General features: G+C 32.7%; 1 protein-coding gene across 1 annotated transcript; it reads left to right on the plus strand.

Annotated features, from left to right (window-relative positions):
* The first annotated feature begins 812 nt into the window (after positions 1–812).
* LOC108903609 (facilitated trehalose transporter Tret1-like) lies at positions 813–8,796 on the plus strand. The gene is made up of 2 exons (XM_018705843.1): positions 813–924; positions 6,453–8,796. Exons 1-2 carry the CDS (start codon positions 843–845, stop codon positions 7,808–7,810), a joined length of 1,440 nt encoding a protein of 479 aa, XP_018561359.1. The 5' UTR covers positions 813–842; the 3' UTR covers positions 7,811–8,796.
* The last annotated feature ends 628 nt before the right edge of the window (positions 8,797–9,424 follow it).

Genomic DNA, 9,424 nt, shown 5'->3' on the forward strand with positions numbered 1-9,424 from the left:
TATCAATAAAAGCGAAAACTACGCGTTCATATATTCTGGGGATCACGCTCAGCAAAGATATAGGCCTACAGTTTGCAATATTCCCGGGATCATTATTTTTATGAATGGGAACTACTGTCGATCTCTTTAGGACTTTTGGAAAGTGACCACTGCTTACAGAAAGATTAATTAAAAAAGCAATATGCTCAACTATATAGAGATTTTTTTAACCAACCTTACTGATAAAGGATCCGTTACTGTGGTAATTTTATTTTTCTACGTATCACTGAATCCATATCTTTTCCAACAACAGGAATAAAGAAAAAAGCGTTATTTAGCATTACATCGGTAGCACAACTAGTAGATTTGCGATCACCAAAGTGACTGCACATTTTTTCTGCAACTGTTCCACAAAGACGTTGGCTAGCTTATAATAGTTTGAGCAAAGGTTACCGTCAACATTTAGAGTGATATTCTTTTTTCTATTCTTATTCCTGTCTGTCTCTCTGTTTACAAGATTCCATATAGTTTTACATTTATTATTTGATGATCTCTATATCAGAAATGAGAACTATTTAAAGACCCCAATTAATTACCTTTACGACGTTCATTATAGTTAAATACACAATGAATGTTTGTCTTTCAAATAATATCATTTTTTAACGTGTAGGTAGAAAACATGATGAAATCAAAAAAGCTTATTGTTTATTACGTATCTAAGCTTAATTGTAGAACAAAGACCACCGTAAAGCTTGGTAAACAAAGATAAATAGTATTTTAAGTTCCTAGCAAGTGCAGGTAAATGTTAAATAAAAAATGTTTGAGGTGGGTTCTGTTGCTGTAGTGATATATTCGCTTTGACGATGGCGGTTGCAGAAAAGAAAAATGTCAAAGGCATAAATAACGATGGACAAACTTGGCCACAAGTGTTAGCGATCCTAATAGGTAAGGAATTGTTATTTTTTTCTTTATCTAAATTGTCCGGAATCTATAAAGATGGATTGTGTATGTGTATCACTATATTTATGTTTTAGTGTCTATTAGGAGTTAAATTTACTTTTCAATTCTCTAACAAAAATGTATGAACATTTATTAGTACAATTGAAATGATGTTGACAACTGTTGTCAATATCATTTGTTCAATATCACTGTTAGTGTATTATGAAATGGTAAAATAGATTTGATTATAGGTCGAAACGTTTACATAAACATGGATCTGCAAATCGATAGTTTTCGTGATAGATGTGAATTAATTCACTATCACTAAATATTTCAGAAATTTTCTAAACTTATAGTTACGTAACAGTAACCAACAAAATTGTAGGCGTAGCAGCTTTAAATTTTTTAGGAGATTTGTATTCTTCGGAAAAGGTAGAAATCCAATACCAATGACTTTTTGGGCTTTTCATAATTACATTGTTCTAAAAAAGTTCTTTAAGTTTTACTTGAAAATCAGGCTTTTTTCGAAAAACATAAGAGTAGTAGTAGTAGTCCAGCAGTTCAAACTCGGCAGGACTTATACCAATACAGGATAAGTAGAACTAGGAAAATACAATTTATGTACTTATTTTTTCCGGATTGCTGCTCCTGGCGGCTAATTCCTCGGATTCGGATGGCGGTCTCAGGTCTTCGGTGGGGTCTCCGGAGTGGTTCTGGAGCTCTTCTAGTTCTCGTAGCGAAGTGCCGGTTGCCGGTTTCCGTCCAGGTAACGCTGTTTTGTCACCTCGATTTGTTAATTTTAATAGTACAAGAAAAAGTCAATGGACCATTTTTATAAGAAATTTTTTTATAGCTCTTACCCTTTTTGAGTTGTCTTGAAAACCCCCTTTATTTTATCTTTTTTCACCCCTGGCCGGGGGTTGAAAAAAAATTACTGTGACTTATTGTTATTATACCTCAAACTAACTTACCTATATCAAAAATTCAGGCAAGTTGACCAAAATTGCGATTTAAAGGTCCATTTAATTGGACTAATATGACATATCCAGCGCGTAGAATATGGATTTTTTAAATACAGTACGCGCCTAAAGTATGGAATAAATTTAGTAAAAACGAAACAAATTTTTTTCCTCGAACAGGCCGATTTTTAATTTAAAAAATACATATTTTAGCATACAAGGCGATTTTCAACCGTCATTTGGTTTCGAGTAATGACGTCATCGACATTTTTTTTAAATAGCAACCCCCTATTGTTTTCTTGATTCTGAAAGATCGTTTCATTGTAGATCCGTCAGTATTAAAATGTTGCCATCTTACATAGGAAAGTTTTCGAATAAATGACGATTGAATGTTAGAAAACGTAAATTTTATTCATTAAAAAAATAACAATTCCTATGTCAAGCAAATACAATTCATTAAGTTTTCTACCTAAATTAGGTGTTCGAATTGCCATCCACCGACTTCTTGACAATACGCAAGTATGTGTATAAATTCTTCTTGCACATTATGAACCATTTCTGGGGTAACTCTGTGTATTTCATCAATAATATAATTTTGGAGTTCTTCTAAATTATGTGGTCTATTAACGTACACTTTGGACTTTAAGTAGCCCCATAATAAATAGACCAGGGGTGTAAGATCTGGGGATCTCGAGGTCCTCGTCTGCCGATCCACCTCCTAGGAAAACAATTGTCCAGAAAATCTCGAACAGGGCGCGCATAGTGCGGAGGTGCACCGTCTTGCTGAAACCATATGGTGTCATCAGGAATATCAGGGTCATTATCGTTAGGAAAAATTACTGCAAAGCGCTGGGACAAGGTCATTTTGTAAAAACTCTAAATATCTTTCTCCTGTAAGGGTTCCTTCAAAGAAGAAAGACCCTACTATTCTGTTGTCAACTATCCAGCCCACACATTTAATTTCTGTGGGTGTTGGGTATGTGTCTCCGCCATTCAATGAGGATTTCCCCGACTCCAATACCTGCAAGTTTGACGGTTCACTGTACCATTGAGGCAAAACTTCATTTTTTAATTTCATTGTTTAATGCAACCAATCGTGAAGTATTATGAGGATTATCTACCATACTTATCAAAATGTTCTGTTTGTGATCTTCACTAACGCTTGGACGTCCAGGTTTTGGAATATCTACAACATTGCCAGTTTCTCTAAATTTAGATTCTATCTTACTCACTGTTGATCGGCTGATACGGCGATCTGGATATTTTTCATTAAATAAATCGCAAACCTCCTGCTGCGTTCTAGTCTTATCCCCGCATCCGATAAGAATTAAAATTTCAATTCTTTGTGTGACAGTTAAATGTGCATAATACTTTAAATTCAACAATAATTTTTATTTCGCTTACAATACTTAGAAAGTCGGTATGACAGGGACATTTTGTAAAGATTTACACCTACGTGATCCATAAAAAACTTCAGGCATTTCGAAAAACTAAATTTGTATAACGTCTTTACTTTATTTTAGTTGATTTGGGTTTTCTAACATTCAATCGTCATTTACTCCTATGTAAGATGGCAACATTTTAATACTGTCGGATCGACAATGAAACGATCCTTCAGAATCAAGAAAAAAAATGTCGATGACGTCATTACTCGAAAACAAATGACGGTTGAAAATCGCCTTTTATGCTAAAATATGTATTTTTTAAATTAAAAATCGACCTGTTCGAGGATTTTTCCCAAAAAAAATTTGTTTCGCTTTTACTGAATTTTTTCCATATTTTAAGCGCGTACTGTAAATAGACCCCATTAAGTACAATATAATAAATATATTGACTTTTTGCGTGATTTTAGGGAAGTTGGGGCATGAACTTTAATATCAAAGTCATACTGAAACAAATGTGGTTTATTCGTTGTTGGAACTCTAAACTACTTTAAAAGTACATTGTATACTAAATGTGGCAGATAAACAGGCGAATATTGGCTATAAAATGTGTATTGCTGACACAGATGTACAGTGACCATAAATCATATCTTTATTAAATTATAATATAATTGCTCGACGAATTGCACTTGCACATGATAAATTTTGACAACTAGATCGGAGGCTTATAATCGACTAAGACCCCTGAGTCGCACAGAGAATAATAAAAGTATAAAATTCAGTACAAAAAATGGGAGAGTTATGAGGTGAATAATTTTTTAGTATTGTGTACAAGTGGATTAGTAAGGTAAAGTTAGTATCTCGGTAAATCAAAGAGGTCACAGGATTCTAAAACTGTTTAAATTTAGCAGATTAATATTCGCAGTTACAATTATCTACTATATCTGCTTCTAAGAGAAATATTTAAATGTCCCAATGTATTTATAATTAAACGTTTTTTCACTCGAACGTGTAGAATATAACAGTTGTATTATGGTACTTAAACTGTAAAGAACGATTTCTGTCTTCAAAATTAACACAAAATGAACAAGGGAAAAACTAGACAAATGTCTGTCGAAGCCAAACATTAACGGCAATTCTAGGTCATAAATCATTAAAATTAGTTCTTATGCACGTGTATACAGAGTGTTGAAATTTAAATAAGTATATTACATTTATTTAAATACGTCTTAATTTCCTTCGTGAAACTTAGGATAGTGATTTAAGTAATTATGGGCAAAAATTTGTTAAGTTGCTTTACAAATCTGCCAATCAGTGGTGTAGATACTGGAAAACACCGTCACTAAGAACCTAGAATTTCCCATTGAATCATTATTTTTAAAGTTTAAAATAAACCTGCGAAAACTTGAATAAATAAAAAATAATTGGAAAACTATTTGCCACAAAAAATATATTAATTTTTTATTAGAAATGCAATTTTAAACATAATGTTGCAAGAAATTACCGTCTTTCAGAAAATAAAAATTTCCTACACCGATTTTTTTGGACTTTTCATAATTACATTGTTTTTAAAATTGCATTTCCAAAAAAAAATCCTATAATATTTTTACATGAATAATTGAGATAATTTCCAAGAATATACATATTTTTTACAAATTCTAAGATTTTTGCTTTTTTTTGTCATTCACACCTGCGTTGAAGACGTTATACAGGGTGAGTCATTAATAATGGTACATAGTTAATGGCATATTGTTAACGTCAAAATATAGTGATTGAGCCAAACATGCCTTAATCAATTATTGCTCCTTTTCGTTCTATAGGGTGTTAAAGTTGAAAAAATATTTTTCTTTTTTATCTATATTTTAAGTATGTATGGACCGATTGTTTTGAAAATTTGTAGTTTTACGTTTTTTGAGGAGGCAAATACGAATATGCAAACAGTGTTGGGGTCACGTCTAGAGGGCGCTAGTTATACTGTCCTATCAATGTAAAAATCTGTCTAACTTTTTGTATTTTACAATTTTGAATTTTTTAACTACAAATTATTGAACTACGTTCAATTCTAAATAAAAAAGGTGTACTAGTTACAAATCGATAAACTAAACCGTTTTCGAGATACAGACGTTTTAAGTTTTTGAGATTCGGCGGGAATTAAATTAGAAAATTAGCAGGTCTTAAGATACCAAGCCTGAATTAAGAATTAAGACAAACATTACAGCAATTAAAGATTTTATTATGCATATCTTAACAAATTATTAACTACCAGCAACTTCAATGCACTTTCTTAGCCTTTTATTAAGATATGCTCTTCTCTAAAAAATAACGACAAGGAAAAAACTACTTCTTAATCCAATTGAGTAGAAAACAATATGGTATTGTAGTGACAGCTGTCAATTTATTATGTCCATGCCTACTACTTTGGAAAAAATAATTTAATTCCCGTCGAATCTCAAAAACTTAAAATGTCTATATCTCGAAAACAGTTGAGTTTATCGATTTGTAACAAGTATACTTTTTTTATTTAGAATTGAATTGATTACAATTTCTAGTTAAAAAATTCAAAATTGTAAAACATAAAAAGTTAGACATATTTTTACATTGACAGGACAGTACAACTAGTGCCCCCTAGACATGACCCCAACACTATTTGCATATTCGTATTTGCCTCCTCAAAAAACGTGAAACTACTTTTTTTCAAAACAATCGGTCCATACATACTTAAAATGTAGATAAAGAAAGAAAATATTTTTTCAACTTTTAACACCCTGTAGAACAAAAATGAGCATGAACAATTGATTAAGGCATGTTTGGCTCAATCGCTATATTTACACGTTAACAATCTGTCATTAGGCTGTGTACCATTATTAATGACTCACCCTGTATATTCATTTCATTCATTCAATTGGGTTGTTTCTTGACTGATATACTATATTATTGCCTTTTAACAATAAATTAATTAATTTATTATTTAATATAATTTATTAATATTAAAACATTATAAAACTATTCAAATCTTAATTAAATTCCTTCAAAAAAGGAAAACCATAATGCATATTTTTATAGTTGCCAACCACTTGAAGTTTTTAAATTTTTAATAGTTCTCCATATTTATTAAAAATTATACCATTATTTAAATTTTAATGTTGCCTGTGATATGTAAATGCCATTTACAAATTCTGTTTTTGTTTTTCAGTGTGTTTGGTTCCATTTACGTGTGACTTATTCTTCAGTTGGTCCTCGCCATTCCTATTAAAAATCATAAATGACAAAAGTATTTACGACATATCCGAAGAAGAAGGCTCATATTTCACCGTTATACCGCCCATTTCGATGATCCTAACGAGCATCTTCTTTTCAAATTTAAATGACAAACTAGGACGGAAACCCACAATACTCATAAACAGCGTACCGCACATTATTGCCTGGATTCTCACCGCTACAGCAACAAATGTTTGGATGTTCTACGCGTCCAGGCTTGTCGCGGGAATTGCAGACGGACTGATGTTCGCTTCTGTGCCGATGTACATCGGAGAAATAACCACGCCTAAAGTCAGAGGAGTATGGGGGAATGCCTTAAACTTTGCCATTTACCTGGGCCAATTCGCAATCACAGCGATAGGTAGTTACTGCGACGTGAAACAGACATCTTATATATGCATCTGTTTCCCGGTGATTCATATCAGCCTCTTCTACTTTATGCCTGAATCGCCCTATTTTTACATCATGAAGGGGAGATTTGAAGAAGCCAGGGAATCACTGAGGTGGCTGAGAAAGAAACATGACGTTGAGGAAGACTTTATTTTATTAAAAGCCGACGTGGAGCGGCAAATGTCGGAATCTGGCACTTGGAAGGATTTACTTACCATTAATAGCAACAGGAAAGCTTTGTTTGCTGGTGTTTTTTTAAGAATTTCACAACAGCTCGGTGGTATATCGGTATTTGTTGTGTATACGCAATACATTTTTCAAAAATCTGGAGGAAACTTAAGCCCACAAGTCTCTTCTATGATATTTGTTGGTACGCTTTGCATCTTGAATCTTGTAGGTGGCTACACTTTGGACCTGTTTGGGAGAAGACTGTCGTATATAGTTTCTTTGGCAACTTGTGGTATAGTATTACTTATAGAATCTGTTTATTTCTATATAGACCAATTTGAAACTCAGATAGATATAAAGTTCCTGAACTGGATCCCAATAACTGGAATGATGATTTTTGTACTATTCTACTCATTTGGTTTAGGAGTTGTTCCCACATTGATGCTTGGTGAATTGTTTTCTGCCAGCGTTAAAGCCAAGGGTTTAAGTGTTTTAACTGCACTATTTGGGATTCTTGTTTGTACAATTACCAAACTATTTCATGTACTCACTACCAATTTTGGTCTGTATTCACCGTTCCTACTATTTTCTGTAAATTGTCTTGTGTCAACAATTTTGGCAATTTATTTGATACCGGAAACTAAAGGAAAGACTCTCGAACAAATTCAGCAATCTTTAAAAGGTTCGAAGAAAACAAATGAAAACAATGGGGTGAAAACAAATCCAAGCCCTTAAAGTTACTAATACCAGTTTATATTTTCTTGAAATCAAAAATTAAATGCAAATTTATATACTTAGCATCTACAAGAAAAAATACTGCTATTTTATTTGACTATTACAAGATAAATGTGATCTTTTTTTAATATACCAGACGTATTTAGGTTTTTTATAACCAATATAAGGCTGATTGCTTATAACACTAGAGTTGTTGGCATTTGGAACTGTATACCGTAAACATATACATAGAGATCCAGAATGATCGATGGCGCCGCTACTTACAAATATTTTGTGTGCCGCTCTCCTATTATTTTCACTCTTCGTGATTGCCAACACTGACAGTGCTTTACTTCGTTCAATGGTGGGTTAAGTGCAGTGGCAATAGGGTCACATATTCATTTTAATCACAAATAAACAATACAAGAAGCAGATTGTTGACACTAATTAATTTGAGGGGTTTATTAACTTGTTAAAAGTATGAATTAAATAATAATGATTTAGATATTATTATTATTAACCTCAAAATTGCAAAAAAACATTAATGGATTGAATAATTCCATCCATTGTCATCTCGTTGACCACTTCGAAAGTAGGCCTCTGCAATAAAATCGTCTTCTAAGGAAAAAACCATTTTCTGACCTAAAACAGTTCAAGTGCTTTATATCGAAGAAACCATCAGTATTTGCTTCCTCACCACAAAACTAACAGTGTACAAATGATTAGCGTTGAAAAATGCTGATTATTTAGAATATTAACGGTAAATTCAAATAAAAAACACAATCGGCGAACAGTAGAAGTAAATTTTAATATCTTTGGTAGCATTTACGTGTGACTTCAATCATTCTGGATCGCTCGGTATAAAGTCTGAAGAAAGTAGACACTGTAATAGTAAATTCGTCGTTTAAGTTACAACAAATAATTATAACTATAAAAGTAATTTGTAAAAAATGCTGCGATATTGTGATTATTCCATCAATTATAGAAGCAAATATATTTTTGAAGTCGCTGGTTTCTTAATAAATCCTCTCCCGCTAAATAATTTTGTAATAAGATTACGTCCTGATAAAATATATTTTTAAGGCAGACGATTATAATTACACACCTTTTCGATCACGTTCAAAGTACGGAAAATACGTCGCGCAAATTTCAAAATATCTCAAAAAGTTTAGCAATTTTTCGATTCGATCGAGGTTATTGCAGTTTTCAACCAACATTAGAGTCTCCAAGTTCGTACCTTTTGAATAATTGGCAGTTCAATGTGGAAGGTTTCAGTGGTTAAATGGCGGACTTTTCTCAGTTAGAATAGATCTCAAAATAACAATAAAATAATTGTTTCAATATCACGCCGATTTAATTTCCGCGGCATGATATATTGTTAGTATAGTTGTTACGATATCAATTGGAACCTGTCAATCTTAAAGCACAGGTCCGTCTGCACTTCTCTTGAAATTTCTTCCTATGCTTTAGCCATGATGTGTCTCTTAATTTATACTCGAGTAGCCACTGGGCGAGTCCGGTATTGATAGACCAGTCCGCCTTATGTAGAATCGACGGCGGCGCGCTGGTGGTCAAAGCAAACCGATATTGGTCCACTAGGTCGTAAATAATTTTTTGCATAGTATCCTATAATTA

Source organism: Anoplophora glabripennis, unplaced genomic scaffold, assembly GCF_000390285.2.
Source record: "Anoplophora glabripennis isolate ALB-LARVAE unplaced genomic scaffold, Agla_2.0 scaffold10, whole genome shotgun sequence".
NCBI lineage: Eukaryota > Metazoa > Arthropoda > Insecta > Coleoptera > Cerambycidae > Anoplophora > Anoplophora glabripennis.

Excerpts from the sequence above, each read along its gene's own strand:
- LOC108903609 (XM_018705843.1), top strand. The coding sequence starts at position 843 with ATGGCGGTTGCAGAAAAGAAAAATGTCAAAGGCATAAATAACGATGGA. Across the intron at positions 925-6,452 it reads AGTGTTAGCGATCCTAATAG|TGTGTTTGGTTCCATTTACG; the intron begins GTAAGGAATTGT and ends TTTGTTTTTCAG.